Source organism: Terrapene carolina, unplaced genomic scaffold, assembly GCF_002925995.2.
Source record: "Terrapene carolina triunguis isolate 2854851 unplaced genomic scaffold, T_m_triunguis-2.0 Scaffold569, whole genome shotgun sequence".
Lineage (NCBI taxonomy): Eukaryota > Metazoa > Chordata > Testudines > Emydidae > Terrapene > Terrapene triunguis.
Window position 1 is genome coordinate 569,474 of NW_020664920.1, and position 26,430 is coordinate 595,903.

At 46.7% G+C, this 26,430-nt stretch overlaps 1 protein-coding gene across 1 annotated transcript in view; it reads right to left on the minus strand.

The window, feature by feature from the left end:
• Nucleotides 1-26,430, minus strand: part of IFT172 (intraflagellar transport 172) — a 107,571-nt gene that overhangs the window by 74,320 nt on the left and 6,821 nt on the right. The window contains exons 4-14 of the mRNA XM_026659084.2: nt 22,909-22,948; nt 15,039-15,104; nt 14,597-14,676; nt 14,014-14,101; nt 9,968-10,182; nt 9,749-9,872; nt 8,202-8,297; nt 7,224-7,385; nt 4,447-4,500; nt 3,720-3,823; nt 1,903-1,907 (exon numbers count right to left, since the gene is read on the minus strand). Of these exons, the coding sequence (XP_026514869.1) occupies nt 1,903-1,907; nt 3,720-3,823; nt 4,447-4,500; nt 7,224-7,385; nt 8,202-8,297; nt 9,749-9,872; nt 9,968-10,182; nt 14,014-14,101; nt 14,597-14,676; nt 15,039-15,104; nt 22,909-22,948 (1,034 nt within the window). The remainder of the gene's footprint in view (nt 1-1,902; nt 1,908-3,719; nt 3,824-4,446; nt 4,501-7,223; nt 7,386-8,201; nt 8,298-9,748; nt 9,873-9,967; nt 10,183-14,013; nt 14,102-14,596; nt 14,677-15,038; nt 15,105-22,908; nt 22,949-26,430) is intronic.

A 26,430-nucleotide genomic window follows, 5' to 3' on the forward strand; every position in this document is an offset into this window, starting at 1 on the left:
CCAGTGTAGCCAAGGCCTAACTATATAGTCTGCAGTCAATCAGGAAGTAGGGGGGGGGGAATGGGAACAGGGACTGGGGGTGGGGGAACTGGGATCATGTTTTGCTAAGGGGGGAATGGGAACAGGGAATGGGAACAAGGATGGCTCTGTGGTGTCAGAGCTGGGAAGGGGGACACTAAGGAAGGAAACTGGAATCATGCTTGCTGGAAATTCACCCCAATAAACATCGAATTGTTTGCGCCTTTGGACTTCGGGTATTGTTGCTCTCTGTTCATGCAAGAAGGACCAGGGAAGTAAGAGGGTAAAGGAATAAGCCCCCTAACACCGTCCACACTACGAAGCCATTTTTGTCGACTTAAAGGACTCTTAAAATCGATTTCTGTACTCCTCCCTGACGAGGGGATTAGAGCTGAAATCGACCCTGCTGGGTTGAATTTGGGGTAGTGTGGATGCAATTCGACAGTATTGGCCTCCGGGAGCTATCCCAGAATGCTCCATTGTGGCCGCTCTGGACAGCACTCTCAACTCAGATGCACTGGCCAGGTAGACAGGAAAAACCCCGCGAACTTTTGAATTTCATTTCCTGTTTGGCCAGCGTGGCGAGCTGATCAGCACAGGTAACCATGCAGAGCTCATCAGCACAGGTGACCATGGAGTCCCAGAATCACAAAAGAGCTCCAGCATGGACCGAACGGGAGGTACTGCATCTGATCGCTGTATGGGGAGATGAATCTGTGCTATCCGAACTCCGTTCCAAAAGACGAAATGCCGGAATATTTGAAAAAATCTCCAAGGGCATGAAGGACAGAAGTTATAACAGGGACCCACAGCAGTGCCGCGTGAAACTTAAGGAGCTCGGGCAAGCCTACCAAAGAACCAGAGAGGCAAACGGCTGCTCCGGGTCAGAGCCCCAGACATGCCGCTTCTATGATGAGCTGCATGCCATTCTAGGGGATGCCCCTACAACTATCCCACCCCTGTGCTTCCCTCCTCCCCCACCCCTCCCGGGCTACCTTGGCAGTTATCCCCCCATTTGTGTGACAAATTAATAAAGAATGCATGAATTTGAAACAACAATGACTTTATTGCCTCTGCAAGCGGAGATCAAAGGGGGGAGGGGAGGGCGGTTGGCTTACAGGGAAGTAGAGTGAACCAAGGGGGCGGGTTTTCATCAAGGAGAAACAAACAGAACTTTCACACCGTAGCCTGGCCAGTCATGAAACTGGTTTTCAAAGCTTCTCTGATGCGCAGCGCGCCCTGCTGTGCTCTTCTAACTGCCCTGGTGTCTGGCTGCGCGTAATCAGCGGCCAGGCAATTTGCCTCAGCCTCCCACCCCGCCATAAACGTCTCCCCCTTACTCTCACAGATATTGTGGAGCACACAGCAAGCAGTAATAACGATGGGAATATTGGTTTCACTGAGGTCTAACCGAGTCAGTAAACTACGCCAGCGGGCTTTTAAACATCCAAAGGCTCCTTCTACCACCATTCTGCACTTGCTCAGTTGAACTGCTCCTTACTACTGTCCAGGTTTCATGAGCCATGGGAGCAAAGGTAGGTGGTGGGGTAGGTGTGACCACGTGGTGCTGCCGACTGGGAGAGCAGCCTGAGGCAGAAGCCTCCAGCTGGCATGATATTCCAGGCAGGACTGAATCTCCATTAGACAAAACTTAAAGAAGAGAATGACCTGGAGTCATTCCCATTTTGGTCCAGGCGCCCCCGACCGACCTCACCGAGGCCGGCCAGGAGCACCCACGTCTGCCCAGGTGCCCCCGACCAACCTAACCGAGGTCGGCCGGGAGCACCCACGGGACGATGACGACGGTTAGCAGTCATATTGCACCGTCTGCCGTCCGCAAGGCAAGGCAAGGCAAGGGGATGCTGCTGTGTAGCACTGCAGTACCGTGTCTGCCAACAGCACCCAGGAGACATATGGTGACAGTGAGCTGAGTGGGCTCCATGCTTGCCGTGGTATGTCGTCTGCATGGGTAACCCAGGAAAAAAGGCGAGAAACAATTTTTTGCCGTTACTTTCACGGAGGGAGGGAGGGAGAGAGGGGGGGCCTGACGACATGTACCCAGAACCACCTGCGACAATGTTTTTGCCCCATCAGGCATTGGGAGCTCAACCCAGAATTCCAATGGGCGGTGGAGACTGCGGGAACTGTGGGATAGCTACCACAGTGCAATGCTCCGAAAGTCGACGCTAGCTGCGGTACTGTGGATGCACACCCCCGACTTAATGCGCTTAGTGGGGACACACACAATCAACTGTATCAAATCGATTTCTAAAAAATTGACTTCTATTAAATCGACCTAATTTCGTAGTGTAGACATACCATAAGATCTCTCTCTTGAGTGGTAACAGCTAATTTAGACCCCATCATTTTATATGTATAGTTGGAATTATGTTTTCCAATGTGCATTACTTTGCATTTAGCAACACTGAATTTCACCTGCAATTTTGTTGCCCAGACACCCAGTTTTGTGAACGCCTTTGTAGCTCTTTGCAGTCTGCTTTGGACGTAACTATCTTGAGTAGTTTGTATCATCTGCAAATTTTTCCACCTCACTGTTTACCCCTTTTTTCAGATCATTTATGAATATGTTAAATAGTACTGGTCCCAGTACATATCCCTGGGAGACACCACTATTTACCTCTCTCCATTCTAAAAATTGACCATTTATTCCTACCCTTTGTTTCCTATCTTTTAACCAGTTACCAATCAATGAGAGAACCTTCCCTCTTATCCCATGACAGCTTGACAATTCTGCTCTTTACTATAGTTTCAAGCAGTTTGCCTGGTACTGAAATCAGGCTTACTGGCCTATAATTGCCAGGATCACCTCTGGAGCCCTTTTTAAAAATTAGCGTCACATTAGCTATCCTCCAGTCATCTGGTACAGAAGCTGATTTAAATGATGGTTTACAAACTACAGTTAGGAGTTCTGCAATTTCACATTTGAGTTCCTTCAGAACTCTTGGGTGATACCATCTGGTCCTGGAGACTTATTATGGTTTAATTTATCAATTTGTTCCAAAACCTCCTCTACTGACACCTCAATCTGGGACAGTTCCTCAGATTTGTCACCTAAGAAGAATGGCTCAGGTTTGGGAATCTCCCTCACATCTTCAACCATGAAGACTGATGCAAAAAATTCATTCGTTTCTCTGCAATGGCCTTTCAATATTCAACAAGAGGCCAGTTGCGAAGGAGAGAGAAGTGAAGAACAGATTTTTTTAGGGATAGAGCAAGACTCAGTGGCATTGAGACCTTCCATTTAGTGCCAGTCAGACCAGCTGGCCTCCAGGTGTGAGTTAGGGGTCCTGCTTCAGAAAGAGGAACATCAGAGTCATGCACAAAAGTGCATGTGACAAATGTACGTCTGTCCTCCTATAACAACTGTGCCCCCACTAGCCATAACAGTGTCCACAGGCAGCAGATTTACTGAGGGTGTCTACACTACACTACTTAAGTTGGCATAGCTATGTCAGTCAGAGATGTAAGATTTTTCACATCTGACCAATGTAGCCACCTCAACCTAACTTTTAAGTGCAGGCTAAGCCTCAGAGACCATTCAGGAACAACATGGGTCTCATTGTGTCTCAGGGCTAGGACCCATGCAATGGGGACAATTTGGGATGTGATGGCCCCCGATCAGTCCCCTGCAGTCTCAAGGCAGTGCCTGTGGTGGGGATAAGGAGGGGTGCGACACTTACCTGATGAGATGAGGGTTCATAAACTCTGTGCGGACAGATCCCAGAATTTCATTGCTTCCATATTCCACCAAAGTCAGCTCTCCGGCATTGAAGATCATGCAGACCTGTAGGGAGACAGAAGACAGGACTCTTACAGCAGGCAGTGTGAGAGGAAGGTCTCAGTGGAGGGGCACAGGTACTAGCTGGGTTTGTGGAAGGGATGCCCTGCCTCCTGACCTGGATTCACCCTCTAGGGCCAGGGGGAGAGCTCAGACTCTGGAGCTCATTCCATCCTTGGTCTCACTGCTGTGACTGCCACTAATCAGTACCAATGGGCTGAGGTTTCTTGTGCTGTAGGAGCCAGGCTGTAAGCTAGTAAGCCGACTCCTCCAGGCCTCTCAGCCCTGCCAGGTGGAGCAGGATTCCCCCCTAGTAAGTCACATGTCTGCTCTCTGTATGTCTACTTTCCTCCCAGTGTCTTCCTCCTCTGCCATCCACTCTGATGCCAGGGCAGTGTTTCCACCCCTCCATTGTGGAAACACTGCCCATGCAGCTCTCATACCAAAGGTTTGTTCTGCTCCCTGAAACATGGGCAGGGTAGGGAGCAGGCCACAGGCTGCAGGAGTTGGGTGGATAGCATGAGGCATGGCAAAGAAATGGGCCACCCCAGGGGACAGACTTCATGTTTGCAGTTTGTGAATAGTGTATTCAGCCAGGAGGGGGAAGAGTTTCACCCAATCCAACTCACGTTCTCATTGTCAAAGAAAAACTTCTCGTTCCCTCCGGATCCTTGCCAGGCCACCTGCAACACAAGGGTGTGGAGTGAATGAGCGCTGCACTGGTGGTCCTTTTGCCCCTGTCACTGCACTGCAGGAATCTTAAGCTGCAGGCACCACGGGATCTGGGGGCAGCGAGATGGGATTCCAGCTAGCGATCAAAGCAGCAGAAGCATTTCAGCTCTGACTTCATCTCGATTGTTGCATCTGGCTTGGGTTCTGAAATCTCACTGCTATTTGGCTCTGTGGAACTAACCTCCTCCCACGCTCTGCAGCAGCACAGACAAGCCTGGTGCCTTCCATGCAAACAGCCTGAGTTGGAACCCAGAGTAGTGTTGGGGTCAGGAGTCACAGCCAGAGTCAGTAATTGGAGTTAGGGCAAGGGAGCACAACACGGAATGAGGTGAGGTAACAGGAACAAGGAGCAGGGACCAGGTGAGAAGGCAGGAACTTAGTTTCTGGGGTCTGGTCAGCAGCAGGCCCAGCTACCAGTTGCTCAGACAAGGGGTGTGGCAGGAACAGGAAGATTTAATTGGTGACCAATCAGTAGTCTGCTACTAGTCAGCTGAGCCTACTGAGACAGTGGGTGCACCCTCTGTTTGCACAGTATCAGCTGCAGTTTCCCTGTCTGGCCTTTACAACATCTCCAGACAATGAGTTCCACAGGTTGACTGTGCATTGTGTGAAGAAGAACTTCCTTTTGTTTGTTTTAAACCTGCTGCCTAATAATTTCATTAGGTGACCCCTAATTCTTGTGTTATGTGCAGGGGTAAATGACACTTCCTTATTCACTTTCACCACAGCAGTCATGATTTAGTTGGGAATTGGTCCTGCTTTGAGCAGGGGGTTGGACTAGATGACCTCCTGAGGTCCCTTCCAACCCTGATATTCTATGATTCTATGATTTTATAGACCTCTATCATATCCCCCCTTAGTTATCACTTTTCTAAGCTAAACGGCCCCAGTCTTTTTAACCTGTCCTCATATGGAAGCTGGTTTATACCCCTAATCATTTTTGTTGCCCTTCTCGGATCTTTTTCCAAATCTAATATTCCTTTTTTGAGATGGGGCACCCAGAAGTACATGCAGTATTCAAGGTGTGGGCGTACCATGGATTTATACAGTGGCATTATGATATTTTCTGTCTTATTATCTATCCCTTTCCTAATGGTTCCCAACATTCTGTTAGCTTTTTTGACCGCCGCAGCACATCGAGCAGATGTTTTCAGAGAACTATCCATGATGACTTCAAGATCTTTCTTGAGTGGTAAGAGCTAATTTAGACCCTATTACTTCGTATTTATAGTTGGGGACTATGTTTTTCAATGTGCATTACTTTGTATTTATCAACACTGAATTTCATCTGACATTTTGTTGCCCAGTCACCCAGTTTTGTGAGATCCCTTTGTAACTCTTCGCAGTCTGCTTTGGACTTAACTATCCGGAGTAATTTTGTATCATCTGCAAACTTTGCCACCTCACTGTTTACCCCTTTTTCCAGATCATTTATTAATATGTTGAACAGCGCTGGTCCCAGGGCAGATCCTTGGGGGACCCAACTATTTACCTCTTTCCACTGGGCAAACTGACCATTCAGTCCTGCCCTTTGTTTCCTGTTTTTTAACCAGTTACTGATCTGTGAGAGGACCTTCCCTCTTATCCCATGACCGCTCACTTTGCTTAAGAGCCTTGAATCCTATTAAAGTCAATTGAATGGGACTGGTTCCTGGCAAAATGTTGTTATTAGCAGGAAGTCATTAATATCAGGGTTGCTATTAGGGAGCATATACTATAATTATTTTCACTGTATATATTGCATAGCACCCACAATGTGCTGGATACTGCACAAGCGCATAAGGAGACACGGATGCTACCCTGCAGAGCTTATAACATACACAGCCCAGACAAACACACAAGCTGAACACGTTAATAGAGAAGTCACAAATCCTGCCCCTGGGCTTGGTCTCCTTACTAGATTGGAACCAAGGCCTCCAAGAGAGTAAAGACCCGTCATGCCAACTGGGCCTACACATTTACCCCGACTGTCGGCTCAACTGTAAAAAGCATGTAAAGTTTGTAAGATGTTACAATAACCTATAACAACAAATATTAAGGGAGACAATATGAAAGGGAGACACAATAGCAATCACTCCCTTTCTGTGTCCTTAAAAGAAAATGATTTGGTGGGGAAAGTCTGGAAAGAACAAAAAGAACAGCTGGAAAGAACAGACAGACGCTACTGGAGCGAGCTTCACCATCACGGCTGCCACTCCGGCCGTTTCCTGAGACCCCGGCCTTCATCATCCTGATCCCGTGAGGTGTCCTGGCCAGAACAGGCCAGGGATGGGGGTGGGGGAACCAGATGACATTGCCACCTCCACCAGCCCCAGCTGAATCCCAGACACCATGTGGGATGACAGTTATTACCATGGTCCATACCATCTAAGAGATGGTCAAACAGCTGGGGAATTTTCCATCTAAAAACTGTCTCCAGCTAAAGGGCAAGGGAACAAGGGATGCTGTTAAAATGAAAGCTTTATCTAATACTTTAAATTTCAAATGCTTAGCCCATTTAGTCCATCTAAATTAACAGAACAGGCCCCAGATCCCACTACCAATTCTCTCAGCTAACCAGTCCCCTCCAACTTATTAAAACCACTAACCAACACACTATTCAGACACCAGTGCGTCTGCCTGGGAATCCAGAGACACCAGGTCAACCCCATGGTCCTGCAGCGATTTCCAGTACCTCACTGAGCTTGTTGGAGTTGAGATCCCCCAGCAGCAGTGTATCTGAGGTATGGGCCACAAGGTACCTCTCCTTCCCCAAAATCTTCACCTCATCAATCTCATAGCCATAGTGGGATTTCAGCACCACTCGGGTTCCTGTGGAGAGGTTCTTCACAATGACCTGGAGAGACCAGGGCGAGAGGTAAGGAAGCTGGCTGGCCCCTACAGGAGCACAACACAAGAGCCCTCGCCCTAAGGAAGGTACATGTCTATCTGTCTAGGTAGTTCTATGCCCCAGCCCCTCGCAAACACAGCACCCCTGCAGGAAAGGGAGCATTACCCTCACACACACACCCATTGTACCCATGGGGAGCTATGGCACAAGGAGACTGAGTGACTTGTTCAAGGGCACACAATGAGCCTATGTTAGAGCCAGGAACTGACACCAGGTCTGTCATCCCAGCTGCCCTCCACCACTCACCCACACTGAATCTTGTTCCTAAAATATGCAAAAACATACACATTTCCCAGCAAACCGATGGAGATGGATCCCTTGGCTAGCAATGGGATTTTACCCTTGCCTGGTAATGTACTGTGTTGACTTCTGTGTATATTTTCCAAATTTTAGGGGCCAAAGTTTGGCGTGGAGTGGGCAGGAGGGCAAGGAGAGAGGCTAGATTCCATTTCCAGACTTTTTAATGTTTGGGTGTTTTACTTTTTAATGTTAACTCTTTTGAACAGAATTTTTTAAACACAGCCAATGTTTTATTGGGGATGGGTGTAAGCAGGAGCCCAGCTGTGAGAGCTTATGAGACCCATCACAGCAGGCTGCAGGGAGTCTACAGGAGGGTCTGGGGACCGGGAGCGGGCTGGGGAGGCAGACCTGGGTGAGACAGGAGAGTAGCAGACAGTACTGAGGACTCCAAGCATGCCAGGTGACTGATTATCACAGCTTCACTCACAGACACCCGCTTCACACAGGCTATGAACTGCTTACCTGGCTCGGCCCCACATATGTCATTTCAAATTTATTCTTGTAAATGCTCCTGCGCAGGCAGCAATCAAACTGCTCCACCCCTCCACAAAGGGTGCCCTGGGGAGCAAACAAAAGGCAGGTAGAGTGCAGCAAGTGAAGGTCCTTAGATACTGTAATCAAGTCACTCCTCAGGCTGCTTTTCGATAAACTAAACAGATGAAGCTCTCTCCCGGTAAGACATTTGCTCCAGCCCTTGAATAATCTTTGTAGCTCTTTTCTGCACCCTCTCCAATTTTTCAACATCCTTCTTAAAAAGTGGATATCAGAACTGCACGAATATTCCAGTACTGGGCTCACCAATGCCGTATACACAGGTAAAATCTCCTCTCGACTCATACTCACTACTCCCCTGCTTATCTATCCAAGGATCACATTAGCGTTTTTCGCTAGCACGTTGCTCTGGGCGCTCATGTTGAACTGTCTGTCCAATATGATCCCTAGATCCCTTTCAGAGTCACTGCTTTCCAGGATAGAGTCTCTATTCTACAGGTATGGCCTACATTCCTTCTTCCTAGATGTCTGAACTTCTATTTGGCTACATTAAAAACACATTTGGTTGAATGGGCCCAGCTTACCAGCTATCCTGACTGCTCTGTATGACTGCCCTGTCCTCACAGTTATTTACCATTCCACCAATCTTTGTGTCACCACAAATTTGATCAGCAGTGATTTTATATTTACTGTCAAATCATTGAAGAAAATGTAGAATAGTGTCAGGCCTAGTACGATCCCTGTGGAATCCCGCTTGAAACACCGCCATTTAATGATGGATTCCCCATTGACAACTACTTTGTGAGGTCTGTCAGCCAGTTCTTAATCCATTAACATGTACTCATTTTTTAAATCAGAATGTCATGCAGTACTAAGCCAAATGCTTTTTCATAGTCTCAGTATATTATATCGACTCAGTTATCCTTATTAACCAAACTTCTAATCTTATCACAGAATGAAACCAGGTTTGTTTGAAAGACCAAGGTCTTAAATGTGTAAGGGGAAGCAAGGAACAGCCTTGTAGGGCACATCTTTTGCCCAGGGGACTTTCAGCCTGGGATAATTTTGAACAGAATCCCCAAGGCAGAGACAGGGGCACTCTCTGGTCCCTGGAATACAAGGGGTTAATGCCAGCTCAGCTCCTCCCCACCCCGCCAGGAGCTAGGGGAGACAGAGGGCAGGCTGCATTTGGGAAGGCCAGGCCAAACCCCTTCTGTTATTTTCCCTGCTGCTGCTGAACCATCCCTTGTGATGAGAGTCGTATGAGTTTGAGAAATGGCACATACCAGACTGCAGCAACTTCTTTCCCACCCTAGATTCCAGCCCACCCCTCCTCCTTGCGTTTCTAGGTCCCATCCCTCCTCCCCCTTCATCTCTGGCTGGCCCTCCCAGTGCCACGTCTTGTTGACTGTAGGGACACACATCAGACTCCGCCATGCAGCAGGCAGGACTGTCACTCCAGGACACCTCAGGGTGGCTCTGGAGAAGTCTTGAGGCTATCCTTTCATGGTACGCACCGCACAGAGCCTCGAGCCATCCCTCTTCCATGCTAAGGCTGTGATCGTGTAAAGGTGTGCGATTTCTTTGGGTTTGGCTTCCTCCCAGGCACTCCTGCGGGGGCTCCAGTTCAACACCCTCAGCCTGTGGGAAGAGATGAAGCAGTGACCTTGAAAAACTACAAGCCGCAGGCGAGGAAGGTCGTTCTAAAGGAAAGGCCCAGCCATTAGGCACCATACCTGTCGTAGCTGCCAATGACGACTGACTGGCCCCCGGGGCTAGTGACTGCTGTGGTGAACTCCTTCTCCAAGGGGTCCCGGCTATAATCAAAGGTTTGAATTATGTGGCCTTCCTTTCCATAAGCTATAATCTTCTTATCGCAGCCTGCAGCCACGACACTGCTGGAAGCCCAGGTGAGGGCATATGGAGGGCAGGGGTGCGTCACCAATTTACCCTACAATAAACAAGACAGAAAGTCCTGAACAGAGCAGCAGCAGCGGCAGCAGACTGAGCAGACCAGGTACAAAGCCCCCTGCGAGCTTATTTAAAAAGTATGTTTCTAGAGGGTTTCTAGGGCTGACTGCCAAAGTTGCCACAGAAACAGCCTGAAACCAGAGCTCTGAGAGGAATGAGCTGCTCCATCACCTTAATGACAGAACAAGGAGTAATGGTCTCAAGTTGCAGTGGGGGAGGTTTAGGTTGGATATTAGGAAAAACTTTTTCACTAGGAGGGTGGTGAAGCACTGGAATGGGTTACCTAGGGAGGTGATGGAATCTCCTTCCTGAGAGGTTTTTAAGGTCAGACTTGACAAAGCCCTGGCTGGGATGATTTAGTTGGGAATTGGTCCTGCTTTGAGCAGGGGGTTGGACTAGATGACCTCCTGAGGTCCCTTCCAACCCTGATATTCTATGATTCTATGAATGTGTGTAAACTCTGAACTCTACTGTTGACAATTTAAATGTCGACACTGTTAACTACAGTGTTGCACACGTCATCGCTTCTACCAAAAGACAGACAGAAAAACAAACAAAAAAGCCATCAAGTTGACCTCACTTTGCTCAGCCAATATTTCACTGCTGATCCTGGCAACAAAAACACCCTGATTGCATGGATCACAGGGCTGGATGCTGGGCTGGGGCATAAAGGGGAGCCTGGGTGCTCTTCTTAAGTTGCTGGGACCAGGAATTATTACTACCAATAATAATAGTAACAGGAGTTCAAGCCCCCTAAAATCTTCTGTCACCCCTGCTGCAGTCCCCAGGGGCAGGGAAAGAGAAGATGCACCCCACACCCACATGCCAAACCTCATTATTTACCATGGTGACTGTGGTTTTCTAGGAACACTGGAACTGCCAGACTGGATCTAGCCCAGGAAAGGTAAACGAACCCTGCAGTAGCCGATGTAGAATAATCTGTCCCCCACATTAGGTCTCTCTGGGTACGTCTACACTGCAGTTGGGAGTGTAATTTTCAGCCTAGGCAGACTTACCCACACTAGTTTGATCGAGCTAGCACACTAAAAACAGCAGCATAGCCATAACTACAAGGGCAGTGGCACGGGCTAGACACTCAAGTATGTACCTAGGGGTTTGGGCAGAACTGTACTCATGCAGCTAGCTTCTGCCTCCACACATGTAGCCATGGCTGCACTGCTATCTTTAGCACACTAGTTCGATCAAAGTGAACAAGGGTATGTCTACCCGAGCCAAAAATTACACCCCAGGCTGCAGTGCAGACAGACCCGCGTAGTTAGAGATCAGCTTAAGCCCTGAAAGAGGTTGAACATCCCCGCCAGAATTTGGTTAGCGTTCATTATGACAGTTCTGCGTATTCTTGCTAGCCATATAAACATCCAACCCCTTTTTGAATCTTGTTAAGTTCTTGGCCTCAAAAAACTTCCTGTGAGTTCCACAATCTAATTACATGTTGTGTGAAAAAGTATTTCCCTTTACCCATTTTGAATTCCCACCTTTCGCTTTCACTCGGTGCCCCCTGGTTCTTGTGTACAGTGTTGCCTCTGCACAGATACACTCATGGGATGCACCTCCTGGGAAGCAGTGCCTGTTGGGGCTGCACAACCAATCTCATGTGGCAACAGCTATTCGAAACTGAGGCTGCAAGAGGGTCAGCTGCCTCAGTTCCTCTTGCTAAAGCCAAGTGCCTCATGAGAGCAGCCCTCCAAGGAAGAGGGGAAGGCAGCAGGAGGGGAGTAGCAAGAATATTACTCTTGGGGGAATTTTGCGCTACTGCGCGCTTGCATAATTAATGAGCCCTGCAGATTTCTAATTTTTTGCACAGAAAAAAGCTTCTGCCGAAATGTTGCTGCAGTTCTGCCTTTTGCCCACCAGAGGGCGTTGTGGCAACAGAACGACGCTGCAGCTCAGAGCCAGCAAGGGAAAAGAGAGAGCTGCCTTCTTCGCAGAGCTTGTCAGACCAGGTCAGGAGACAGGGGCTATGGGGAGACAGACAGCGTGGGGTGCTGGAGGGGTCAGACAGGGGCTCATAGGGGCTAGTGGGGGAAGACAGACTGGGGCAGAGGCTGAATGGGAGTGGAAAAGTGGCATGGGGGGAGGGAGGTACAGAGCTACACAGGGACAGGGGAGTGGCTAGGTGGGGGCCCAGAGACACATGGGGACGGGGGCAGATGTGCCTGACTGAATGGGAGAGGCTAGGGGGTCAGCCAGGGTCTGTATGGGGTAAGCTCCCTAACAATCCCTCCCCACCCCTCCACCCAAAAACCTGTTCCATACTTTTCCCGCCCATTCCCAACAACCCTCCAAGTTCACACCCAGGATCCTTCCCAGCAATTTACTTCCCTCTCCCTCAGCTCCTCCATTACCCCTGACTCCCCCCAGCCTTTGCACTGCTTCTGAGGGGTGCGGGAAATAGGGTTCTGTACTATAGTTAAAATGAATTATTACTCAGCGTTATATATTAATATGCCTAGTAAGGAATCTATTTGTCAAAAAATATTTCCTGAATCTTTTTTGTTGTCTGTATTGTTACAGACATACTTGGTGACAGGTATTTTGAAATAAATGACCAAAAATAATTGAAACTGGTGTGATTATATTGTGTTATTTTGACAAATAAAATATGCAGAATTTTAAAATATTGTGCACAGAATTTTTCTTTTTTTGGCGCAGAATTCCACCAGGAGTAGAATATGCAGTGGCAATGCATGGGGAACCAAACAGTTCTCTAAAGTCGCCTCTGCATATTCCCACTTGTGGGAAGCCAGCAAGTCCTAGTCAAACACAGATTGCAGATCTGCTCCCCCAGAGCAAATATCAGATCTAGATGTCATGCTACAGCAGCACTGAGTACGTGTGAAAGAACTCCCGGTAGCAGCTCTGCAGATTTCTGTAACAGAAAGATTACAGAGGCAGGACTATTATAATTATAATTAGTAGTAGTGTCAGTATGACAGGCCGTGGACTCAGTACACCTTCGCCCTGGCAGAATGATCTCTAAGACCATCAGGTTCTGTCACCCTGGGTAACATATACGCACTACCTACTCCAGCTAGAGAGGGAAGGGCCGAGTGGAAATGGCATTTCCTTTCCTGACCAAGGCCATGGGGTCCAGCTTTCCATGATCAGAATGAGGTTTTGGGAAGAGCATTGGAAGATGACTGGTCTGGCTAGGTGGCACTCAGACACCACATCCAGCAAGAATTTGGGATGAGGACACAAGATGACTTTGCCCCTGTGGCACGTTGTGAAGGAGGATCAGCCACTAAAGCTGTTCACTTACTCTTCCTGTTACTGCAATTAAAATGCTGCTTTGAGTGGCTGCTGGAATAACGAGTACTCTTCCACCCTCCTGTCCACTATGGATAGCTTGAAAAGCTTGGCTTAGGACTGTTTGGTCTCAAGCCTTCTCAGGAGGAAACCCCAGGTGATAATTACAAATGGAAATCTCCGGTTAAAATCTGTTGGTGTAACTATGAAGAATACACCAGGGGGCAGTGGGAAGAAGGCAATACACATACCCCACAGCTCTCACAACTTGAGCGCTGCTCTCCTGGGCCCCACGGAGATGTGGATAGCCTTGGGTCTCACAGGCACTGGGGTAATTCCCCTACCCACACAAATTCTAGATCTAGACACCCTTCCATGGTTTATTCAGTGCTCCATTAGCCACGCAGTGATGAGAGCAATCTGCTGCCCCTCCTCTGACCGGCCCTCCCTTCCACAGGTCCCAGGTACTCTCCAGGCCTGGTGTGACTGGGGAGGAAGGATGTGTGCAAGAGGGAGTCTTTTCCAAAGAGCCATTCAGTACCTGTGATTCACCTGAGCCTTCGTCATCAAAGAAGTAGCGCACAATGGTTCCATCTGCATGGCCAGACAGGATCCCCTTCCCAGAGACACTGTCAAGAGACACCAGGACAAGTCGGCATAGAGTCACAGCAGCACTCATGGTCCCACTTTTCCCTCCCATCCCCAGCAGATCGGATTCTCATGGGGTTGCAGGAGTCAATGGTAGCCCACTGTTTCTCCTTAGTTACTTCTTGATAGTGCCCACAATCTGCCCGATGGCACACACATATCAAGGTCTGGATGCTGCCCCAGAGACCTCGTAGTCTCTGTAAAGACAAAGCAGACAGACCGACATGGGGAGGGGAAGGTGGGAAGGGAAGGGTATAATGTCCGGGTGGCATGTCCTGATAATGCAATGTTACAGTATTATTGGTAAAACACACAGAAGCCGGGAACCCCCAGAGAGGGGGGCTCTGGGCTTATTTATCTTTATAGTGGAGCCTATGACGCTGCCCCATCAGCACTAAGGAGGACTCTTCAGAGCCAGCAGCTGGGTCAGGAAACTGAGCTGGGGCAGTGGGAGCCTGCGGCAGCACCATACTCACTTGGAGGTTAATGAGACCACAAAAGAATCTGTCCCGTAAATGGTGGAGGACTTGTTGGTCTTTGTATTTGCTAAACGAACCTGAGGGAGAGAAAGACACTGGTCAGTGCAGTCTCTGTCCTCATGTCAGAAACAAGGATTCACTCGTGGAGCAGCACAAGATGGCTTTTAAACAGAACGAGGGAGAGCTCTCCTCTACGCTGGGCTGGCACCTTTAGGCCAAGCAGCAAGGTAAGAAATCACATGGAGCTCCGTGGTCTCTGGTGGGTTGTGGGGGAGGAGTGGAAGCTGTAGTGGATTAATAACTCACTCTCATGCCACGCTGCACAGTCGTGAGAGACTCACAGGGAATTGGTGCGGTAGAGCAAGTCCCCAGTATAATCCCTTCACTGCTGAGCAGTGTCTGGGGCCCATAACTCAGTGACAGCATTAGGCTTCTCTACCTTCCCCTCGGCGAGTCCAAAGACAATGATGTTCTCTGCTGGCCACAGCAAACAGGTCACTGCGCTCTGTCAGGGAAAGGCACAAAGAAGTTAGAGCTCTCAGCCAAGCTAGAAGGCTTCCTGCCCCACAGGCAGCAATGCCACTCCAATTCGACACAGAGCTATCGGCACATGGAGCCTGGAGCAGATATTAACGGGACAGCACCCAGAATCCTGAGTGGGACTGAGATGAGAATCCCCACGGAGGAGCCTGGATTGGGCCCATTTGTGACGCTGTATGGAATATGGGTGACCATTTATAATATTATGGATACCAATATTACAAAATTCCAATGAGTCATACAAGAAATGCCATATAAGGTATCAGTGGAAACGTTATAATATGTCAAATATGATACTCTTGTTTATATGTATGTATTATCTTTGTATGAGTTATAAATAGGTGTGAGATATTGATATCTTAAACTTGTGCTGTGTATCTGGGTGACACCCCCAGACAGATTGGCATCAGCACCACCTAGCCTGCTTAATGGCCCATCAAGGGCAATCAGCCGTACAATGAATCCACTGAGAGAAGGCAGGGCTATGAGTAGGGCTCCGTGTCTGTCACGGATTCCATGATGTCCTGCTACCTCCGTGACTTCTGCAGCAGCTGGTGTGGCTGACCGCAGGGGCGCCCGAGCAGCTGGCTCCGGGGACCACACGAGCTGCAGCCGATGTGGCTGGCCCAGGGAGCAGCCACAGCTCGGTGGCTCCTGGCAGCAGTCTGGGGGCGGCCAGAGCAGCGGCTGGCCCCCCGGGGCTCCCCTCCTGGTGGCAGCGAGAGCTGCTGCTGGCCCCCTGGGGCTCCCCCCGTGCAGCAGCTGAAGCAACAGTGGACCCCCACAGAGCTTCCCCCCAAGCGGCGGCTAGAGCGGCAGCGAGCCCCATGGGGCTTTCCCCCCCGGCTGCGGGCCCCCCACAGGGCTTCCCCCTGGCGGAGGTTGGAGCAGCAGCGGGCCCCCCCAGGGCTTCTCCCCCACCCCACAGCTGGTGCCGCAAGCCCCCCGGGCTCCCCCCCAAGATTCAATCAGGATATTTATGGTATAAGTCATGGACAGGTCATAGGCTGTGATTTTTTGTTTCTTGCCCGTGACCTGTCCATGACTTTTACTAAAAATACCCACGATTAAATCGTAGCCTTAGCTATGAGTCAGCAGGACATGTAGGGATATGCCTGTGGACTGGGGACTCCAAGAGCTTTTCCATGCCCATGTGCTGTGAGCTTGTGTTTGGGACAAAGGAAGTACACACCACCTGACAAATTATATAAAAGGCAGCTGCCTCTTCTCCATTTTATCTTCAGTCCTGCTCCTCGCCACTGGAGCAACTTCTCTACGAACTGAAGCTTTGAACAAAGGACTGATAGACCCATTCTGACACATGGCCAGAAAGGGTTAAGCATCTTGCAGGCTAATTGACCCACATTCAACCTTTAGAAACATGTTAGAAAAGTATCTAAACAGGGGATAGCTCCCTTTTGTGGACACCCAGCCAGCCAGTTGGCTATGGAATCCCTCTTGGTGGTTGTTCTCTGCTTGCTTTACCTGTAAAGGGTTAACAAGCTGTGACGTTATTGATATAATCTGGGACCATATAGATCATTGTTGCAACCAAGGTCCTGTAGTGGCACCAAAATCTTGTATAAAGGGGGTCAAATGGGGTGTCTTAGACAAGGTTATGGTTTACCGGATATGATTATGCTGTCTATATGTGTGTATCAATTTTGTAGTTGAAGTTATGAATATTGGCTCTATACTGTCTGTATTTCAAACTTATGCTATGCTGCTGGGTGACATCCCAGACAAGCTGGTGTTAGCTCTGCCTAGCCTGCTTGATGGCCCATTAAGGACCATCAGCTATACAATGGACCCATTGAGAGAAGGCAAATATGCCTTGAGACTCAGCAAAGTATGCAGGGACTGGCCCATGTGACTCCAGGCTCCATTTTGCTGTAATTTTCCACAGTAAGGACAAAGAGGTGTTCTTACACCTGGAAAAGACTATATAAGGCTGATGCCTCATCTCCATCTTGTCTTCAATCCTGCTTCATACCTCTGGAGGAACTTTGCTACAAGCTGAAGCTTTGAACAAAGGACTGAGGACCCATCCCAGCGGGGGATGTATTCCAGAGACTTAATTTGAACCTGCAGTTTATTCTATCGCTGCTGCAAGCCTGAACCAAGAACGTTGCCATTACTGTATGTAGTTGATTCCATTTAACCAATTCTAACTCTCATCTCTATCTTTTTCCCTTTATGAATAAACCTTTAGATTTTAGATTCTAAAGGATTGGCAACAGCGTGATTTGTGGGAAAGAGCTGAGTTGTATATTGACCTGGGTCTGGGGCTTGGTCCTTTGGGATTGAGAGAACTTTTTTTGTGTATATTGGGATACTGGTTTTCATAACCATTTGTCCCCATAACGAGTGGCACTGGTGGTGATACTGGGAAACTGGAGTGTCTAGGAGATTGCTTGTGAGACTTGCGGTTAGCCAGTGGGGTGAGACCGAAGTCCTCTTACTCTGGCTGGTTTGGTTTGCCTTAGAGGTGGAAAAACCCCAGCCTAGGGCTGTAACTGCCCTGTTTGAGCAATTTGTCCTGAGTTGGCACTCTCAGTTGGGTTCCGCCAGAACCACATCGTCACACAAGCCCACAGGTAAAAGGAAAGGAGTGGGCACCTGACCAAAAGAACCAATGGGAGGGCTAGAACTTTTTAAAATTGGAAAAATCTTCCCTTTGTCTGTGTGTTGTTGTTCTCCGGGAAAGAGGGGAACGGGGAGCAGTTATGCTGTAAGAAGCTGAAAGCCAGGTATGAAAAACCATCAGATCATACCTAGAGATTGTTTATCTGAAACCCCAGATATGTAAGTAAATTAGGGAATGTCTAGAAAGACGTGATTAGGTTTATTTCTGTTTATTTCTTATTGGTTTGTGGACTCCTCCGTGCTAACCCCAAATGCTTTGTTTTGCTTGTAACCTTTAAGCTTGACCTCAAGAAGGTTATTCTCGATGTTTAATTTTTGTAAGTGGGTTTTTTAAATCTAGCAAAAGCCTAAATTCCAGGTGTATTTTTTTCTTTTTGTTTTTAATAAAATTTACCTTTTTTAAGAACAGGATTGGATTTTTGGTGTCCTAAGAGGTTTGTGCATATGTTGTTTGATTAGCTGGTGGCAACAGCTGATTTCCTTTGTTTTTCTTTCTCAGCTTTTCCCCGGAGGGGGGGGGCGTGAAAGGGCTTGAGGATACCCCACAGGAAGGAATTCCCAAGTGCACCTTTCTGGTTTCAAAGGGGGTTCTGCACTTGGGTGGTGGCAGCATCTACCAATCCACGGTCAGAGAGAAACTGTAACCTTGGGAGTTTAATACAAGCCTGGAGTGGCCAGTATTAATTTTTAAAATCCTTGCAGGCCCCCACCTTCTGCACTCCAAGTGCCAGAGTGGGGAATCAGCCTTGACAAGGGCTGTGACACTGCACCCCATATTCTTCACAGTGATATTATTAGGATATGATTATGACATAATTATGATGTATTTTATGCAAGATAAGTCATGTGAGATGTCATTGAAAAGGTTATGATTTGCTGAATATGACTATATTCATATGCATGTATAATTTTTGTATCTGAAGTTATAAATATTGATTATGTATCTGTACTTCAATGTACTTACACCTGGTTGATGCCCGCTAGACAAGATGCTTTCATTCTAGAGAGTGGGTGGTCAAGGGCCATTAGGGAAGAACAACAGGCCTTAGGAGAAGCTTACCTCCCACCCGGTGAGCCTTCCTGTGAACGCTCTAAATAGCCTGTGAGTAATGACTGCTATGACTCAACAAGGACATGTGATGAGACCACGTCTCTGGACTCCATCTCGGGATGTCAGTGTTTTTCCACAGACCGGTCTCGGCACCAAGCTTTGTAACAAAGGGTTCCCGCCATATGCAAAAGCTATATAAGGCAGGGAATGACATCATCTGGTGTTCTTCACTCCCCACCCAAGAAGACTCCTGGAAACACCTGAGGAAAAAAGACTGACCTGGGGGAAGTGCTGGATTTTTAGCCTGTGAATGGAACACCTGGGGATTCCAAGCTGTAAGCAAGAACAGCTTGCCCCGTAAGAATCTGCAGCCTGCTTGTATCATCTCTTAGGGTGAGAATCTGCTATTCATATCCAATCTATTTAGTATATTAAGTTTAGTTTGCGTTTTTTGTTTATTTGCTAGGTAATCTACTTTGATCTGTTTGCTACCACTTAAAATCTATCCTTTGTAGTTAATAAACTTGTTTTTGCTTTATCTAAACCAGTGTGTGGGAATCATAACTCAGGGGCAAAAGGCTGTTGCATATTCCGCTCCCCATTGAGGGAAGGGGCGAATTTTATGAGCTTATGCTGTACAGTTCCCTGTGCAGTGCAAGACGGTGTAATTTTGGGTTTATACTCCAGAGTGGGTGCATGCCTGAGGAGCTGGGAGTAGCTTTCCCATGCACAGCATGGCCAGACAGCCTGCTTGTAACTGCAGCTGGGTGTGTCCCTACCTGTATGTATGCTGGTGAAAGTGCAGGCTGGAAGGCTGTGTAGCTTGTCACAGCAGCACAGTATGAGAGGGAGCCCAGGCTGGTGGGTCAGGGGGCTCAGTGGTACCCCAGTTCCAGATGGCACCCTGGTGGGAACCCGTCACAAGGGCCATTCCATGTTAGATGGGCTAGAATGTTGAAATGCAAATCTATATTGTTAGAGAATTAGAGGTGATACTAATTAAGAACATAAGAACGGCCGTACTGGGTCAGACCAAAGGTCCATCTAGCCCAGTATCCTGTCTACTGACAGTGGCCAATGCCAGGTGCCCCAGAGGGAGTGAACCCAACAGGTAACAATCAAGTGATCTCTCTCCTGCCATCTATCTCCACCCTCTGACAAACAGAGGCTAGGGACACCATTCCTTACCCATCCTGGCCAATAGCCATTAATGGACTTAACCACCATGAATTTATCCAGTTCTCTTTTAAACGCTGTTATAGTCCTAGCCTTCACAACCTCCTCAGATAAGGAGTTCCACAAGTTGAGCTGTGCGCTGAACTTTCTTTTATTTGTTTTAAATCTGCTGCCTATTAATTTCATTTGGTGACCCCTAGTTCTTGTATTATGGGAATAAGTAAATAACTTTTCCTTATCTACTTTCTCCACATCACTCATAATTTTATATACCTCTATCATATCCCCCCTTAGTCTCCTCTTTTCCAAGCTGAAGAGTCCTAGCATCTTTAATCTCTCCTCATATGGGACCCGTTCCAAACCCCTAATCATTTTAGTTGCCCTTTTCTGAACCTTTTCTAATGCCAGTATATCTTTTTTGAGATGAGGAGACCACATCTGTACGCAGTATTCGAGATGTGGGCGTACCATCGATTTATATAAGGGCAATAATATATTCTCTGTCTTATTCTCTATCCCCTTTTTAATGATTCCTAACATCCTGTTTGCTTTTTTGACCGCCTCTGCACACTGCGTGGACATCTTCAGAGAACTATCCACGATGACTCTATGATCTTTTTCCTGATTTGTTGTAGCTAAATTAGCCCCCATCATATTGTATGTATAGTTGGGGTTATTTTTTCCAATGTAATTGTATGTGTCAAGTATCAGAGGGGTAGCCGTGTCAGTCTGGATCTGTAAAAAGCGACAAAGAGTCCTGTGGCACCTTATGGACTAACAGAAGTATTGGAGCATAAGCTTTCGTGGGTGAATACCCACTTCGTCAGACGCATGTGGTGGCAATTTCCAGAGGCAGGTATAAATATGCAGGCAAGAATCAGTCTAGAGATAACGAGGTTAGTTCAATCAGGGAGGATGAGGCCCTCTTCTAGCAGTTGAGGTTTGAACACCAAGGGAGGAGAAACTGCTTTTGTAGTTGGCTAGCCATTCACAGTCTTTGTTTAATCCTGAGCTGATGGTGTCAAATTTGCAAATGAACTGAAGCTCAGCAGTTTCTCTTTGAAGTCTGGTCCTGAAGTTTTTTTACTGCAGGATGGCTACCTTTACATCTGCTATTGTGTGTCCAGGGAGGTTGAAGTGTTCTCCTACAGGTTTTTGTATATTGCCATTCCTGATATCTGACTTGTGTCCATTTATCCTTTTATGCAGGGACTGTCCAGTTTGGCCGATGTACATAGCAGAAAGGCATTGCTGGCACATGATTGTGTACATTACATTGGTGGACGTGCAGGTGAATGAACTGGTGATGTTGTGGCTGATCTGGTTAGGTCCTGTGATGGTGTCGCTGGTGTAGATACGTGGGCAGAGTTGGCATCGTGGTTTGTTGCATGGACTATCTCCGACAGTGCCCACAATTCAAGAAGGATGTGGAAAAATTGGAGAGGGCTCAGAGAAAGGCCATGAGAATGATTAAAGGACTGGAAAATATGCCTTACAGTGACAGACTCAAGGAGCTCAATCTATTTAGCTTAACAAAGAGAAGATTAAGGGGTGACTTGATCACAGTTGCAAGTACCTACATGGGGAACACAAATTTGACTAGTGGTTCATGCACTTCATTGCTTCTTTAGACCGAGCTCATTGCAGATGCCCTCCCATCCCATTCTATTTCAAGGACTTGCTGCAAGCCCTAATCCCCTCCTTCATACTAGGGCCTCTGTGTGTGCTCCCTTCCCTTTAATACCAGGGTCCCCCATTTGTCCCCCACAGCCGGGGATGCTGTTTGTGACCTAATTCCCACTTCCCCAGGACCTCCCTTTACCCCATAACCCATGGGCTCTGAGTGAGACCCCATTCCCTTTACCAGGGTCCCCATTCTCCCCCACCACGCCACAGGTTCTGTGTGCACCTCTTCTCCCACATTATTTCTCCTCTTTCTGCCTGGCAAATAAGTCCTTCAGGGTGCCAACATATTAAACTGTATTGGGAGGATGGGGAGAAATGAAATAGAGGTATTGTCATGCTGAAAGATGCTAATGGATGCCATTCAATCAGTTCTTTGATCTATAGACAATTGCAGAGGTGCTTGAAGCTGTGGCTCTGCTAAACAGATAGCCGGGGCTCCATGTGTCTCCCATTTTTTCCTTCTGGTTTTCCAATTTTCCTCAAAAGCAACAGGTTCTGTTCACTGATGCCTAAAACATTCCGTGGAATTTTGGAACTGATCAGATATGCCAATCAGAAGTTGTCGTGTTACATCCAAAACAGAGAAATGCCATTGGGTTGGGGATAGGGACTCATAAGCTTGGCCAATAATAGAAGGCTCTGCAGTCTAGCAGGCAAAGGTATAACAAGGTCCAATGGCTGGAAACTGAAGCTAGATGAATTTAGATGCGAAATAATGGGCAATTTTTTACAGTGAGAGTAATTAACCATAGGAACAACTTATCAAGCGCTGTGGTGGATCCTCCAACACTGGCAATTTTAAAATCGAGATTGGATATTTTTCTCAACAATATGCTCCAGTGCAAACAGGAATTAAATCAGAGGAGTCCTTCGGCATGTGTTATCCAGGAGGTCAGACTAGAGAACCACAATGGTCTCTTCAGGCCTTATGAATCAATAGCTTAGTCTCAAAGGAAGAGAGCAGAGCCCCCAGAGCGGGACCTTAAACACACAGGGCTAGATTTTCAAAAGTAATTAGGTGCCTACAGATGCAGACAGGTGCCGCCTAAGATGGTTTTGGAAGTCCCTCTGGGCACCTGTCTGCATCCTTAGACAACTAAATACTTTTGACAATCTGGCTCATCGTGCCGGAGAGCCAGAGGAAAGACCTATAGTAGGCCTTGCCCTTACGCTGCAGCATACGGGAGCTGAAAGGGAGGCTGGGACTTACCGTCTGAATGAACTTGTTGCAGATCACCTTCTTATCACCCCTGCAGAAAAAGAAATACACAAATATAATTACAGTCAGGGCTGGTAACACTTCCTATTAGTAAGGTTGTCCGACACTTCCATTATAAGACCCTGTTTTCAGTTGCTTATACTTTTGCCATATGTTAATTTTATATTGTTCTAGTTTTTTTTATCAAAATGCCATGCAGTACCAAGTGAAATGCTTTACAAAAGACAAAGTATATTACATCAACACTCTTATCTTTATCAACCAAACTTGTAATCTCAGCAAAAATGACATCCAGTTGACAGGATCTATTTTCCATAAGCCCATGTTGATTGGATTAATTATATCACCCTCATTTAATTCTTTATATCCTGGGGGACTTCAATTTGAGTGATATATGTTGGAGGTATGATGCTACCAGTACCAGAAAACATTCCTTGGAAATTCTAAATATGGTAAATGACAATTTCCTAACTCAGAAAGCGCTGCATCCAACATGGGGGAACTCTATATTAGACCTTGCCTTGACACACACAGAGGAACTGATCACAGAATTAAAAGTTAATGGTAACTGAAAGTTAAAAGCTAATGGTAGCTTAGGTACAAGTGATTATGGCTTGATCACATTTATAATATGCAAACAGAATAAAGTCCAGAGAAGTAACATACATACATTTGGTGCTTTAAAAAGGCCATTTTCACAAACCTGAAAACAATTATGAACCAAATCAGTTTGCAGAATTTAATACGAAAAATCTGAATGATAATTGGGAATTATTTAAGAACACTTTACTAGATGCCCAAAATACCACAATCAAGGGAGAAGGCTGTATTGGTTAAAAAACCAACCTGCTTTAGAGGAGAAGCAAAGGCAGCTATAAAAATTAAAAAATAATATATAACAAATGGAAGAACAGGGAACAGACAATTATGAATATAAATCAAAAGCTAGTAACTGTAGAAAATTGATGGAGCAAAGGGACACAAGAAGAAATCTATAGCCAGCAGAGTTAAAGAGAATAAGAAGGAGTTTCTGAAGTATATTTAGGAAGAAAAAGAATCCTGACAATGGTATTGGTCCATTACTAGATGGAAATGGTAGAATTATCAATAATGCAGAAAAGGGAGAAGTGTTTGTTGGGGTATGTAACGGTTAAGTAAAGACCTGGGTAACTGCTAGTATGGTATTAGGGAGGAAGACGGGGCAAGCACTGTCTCTTCGCTTGATAGATAAAGTGCTATCCCTCTCCCTTCCCTTCTCCTTATCAAGGATTGATAAGTGTTGCAGCAGCATAAGGACTGTGGGGATCTAAAGAATACTCTTTGTGTAAAGCAGTGATATCTCCCCCTCCCTTCCTTTCCCAGACACATAAACGAGCTCGGGGTCATGGCCCCTTCCTCCCTTCCCTGTGAACTGCTGATCAAGGGAATTCATGGCTGCAATTATTGCGAAGAAATGTATCTTCAAAGTAAAAACTATCTGTAGAATATGCTAATAGAATGTAGAATATGGGTCAACTTGCTCTTCTCTAACAGTGTTCAGTACATATTTCTGTTCTGTATTTGAGGGGAAAACAGATGATGTACCGTGTTTCCCCGAAAGTAAGACATCCCCCGAAAATAAGACCTACTTCCAGTTTTGCCTCTCGCTGTAATATAAGGCATCCCCCGAAAATAAGACCTCCCGGATAATAAGGCCACCCCGGAATATTAGGCCCCGAAGCTCCAGGAAAAATAAGACCTTCCCTGAAAATAAGACCTAGCGCATCTTTGGGAGCAAAAATTAATATAAGACACTGTCTTATTTTTGGGGAAACAGGGTAGTCATATCATATAATGATGGTGAAATACTTTCCATTCCACTAGCATCTCAGGAGAATGTTAAACAGCAGCTGCTAAAGCTAGACACTTTTAAATCAGCTTGTCCAGATAACTTGAATTCAAGAGTTTTAGAAGAGCTGGCCAAGGAGCTCAGTGGACCATTAATGTTGATTTTCAATAAGTTCCAGAAGACTGGAAGAAAGCTAATGTTGTGCCAATATTTAAAAAGGGTAAACAGGATGACCCAGATAATTATAGGCCTGTCAGTCTGACATCGATTTGGGCAAGGTAATGGAGTGGCTGTCAGGAATAAGGCCCTGCAGCTATGCCTGCCGCGTCTCCTGACAGCCTAATGAACAGAGCTGGGCTGCATGAGCCAGACTGCCTGAAAAAACAACCTGCTTAACTGGCTGAAGAAGCCAGCAAGCTTGCTCTTAAGCCCAGCAGTAGCAGCAGCTTGCTTGCACTCAAAGCATTTGCTAAGGCTGTGATCATTCCTGCCTTGCCTCACTCCAGGTCACCCGGCTCTGACCCTCAGCTCAAATTCCTGACTTCAACTCTGACCCTTGGCTCTGGCCCTGGACTCCTATTCCTGGCAGCAACTCCTGCTCCAACCGCTAGGTCTGACTCCTGCTCCAACCATAGGTCCGACTGCCCACGTCCCAGTTCCTGACAATGGCTGATACAGGACGCAGTTAACAAAGAATTAAAGGAGGGTAACATAATTAATGTCAATCAATATGGGTTCATGGAAAATATGGAAAAGGTAATAGTGTTGATGAAAGGGCATTTGACTTGGTACCACATGACATTCTGATTAAAAAACTAGAAAGAGATCAAATTAACACAGCACACATTAAATAGTTTAAAAACTGGCTAACTGTAAATCAAAGAATCATAGAACTGGAAGGGCCCTCGAGAGGCCATCTAGTCCAATCCCCTGCATTCAAGGCAGGACTAAGTATTATCTAGACCATCCCTGACAGGTGTTTGTCCAACCTGCTCTTAAAAATTCCCAATGATGGAGATTTCACAACCTCGCTAGGCAATTTATTCCAGTGCTTAACCTCTCTGACAGTTAGGAAGTTTTTCCTAATGTCCAACCTAAACCTCCCTTGCTGCAATTTAAGCCCATTGCTTCTTGTCCTATCCTTAGAAGAACAATTCTTCTCCCTCCTCCTTGTAACAACCTTTTATATACTTGAAAACTGTTATCATGTCTCCTCTCAGTCTTCTCTTCTCCAAACTAAACAAACCCATTTTTTTCAATCTTCTCTCATAGGTCATGTTTTCTACACCTTTTATCATTTTTGTTGCTCTTCTTTGGACTTTCTCCAATTTGTCCACATCTTTCTTGAAATGTGGCACCCAGAACTGGAACAATACTCCAGTTGAGGCCTAATCAGCGTGGAGTAGAGCGGAAGAATTACTTCTTGTGTCTTGCTTACAATACTCCTGCTAATACATCCCAGAATGATGTTTGCTTTTTTTGCAACAGCGTTACACTGTTGACTCATATTTAGCTTGTGATCCACTATGACCCCCAGATCCATCATCAAATGGGAGTGTTTCTCTTGAGGTCCTACAAGGATCAGTTCTTGGCCCTACATTACATAACATTTTTTATTGACAACCTAGAAGAAAATTTAAAATCATCATTGATAAAGTCTGCAGATGACAGAAAAATTGAGGGAG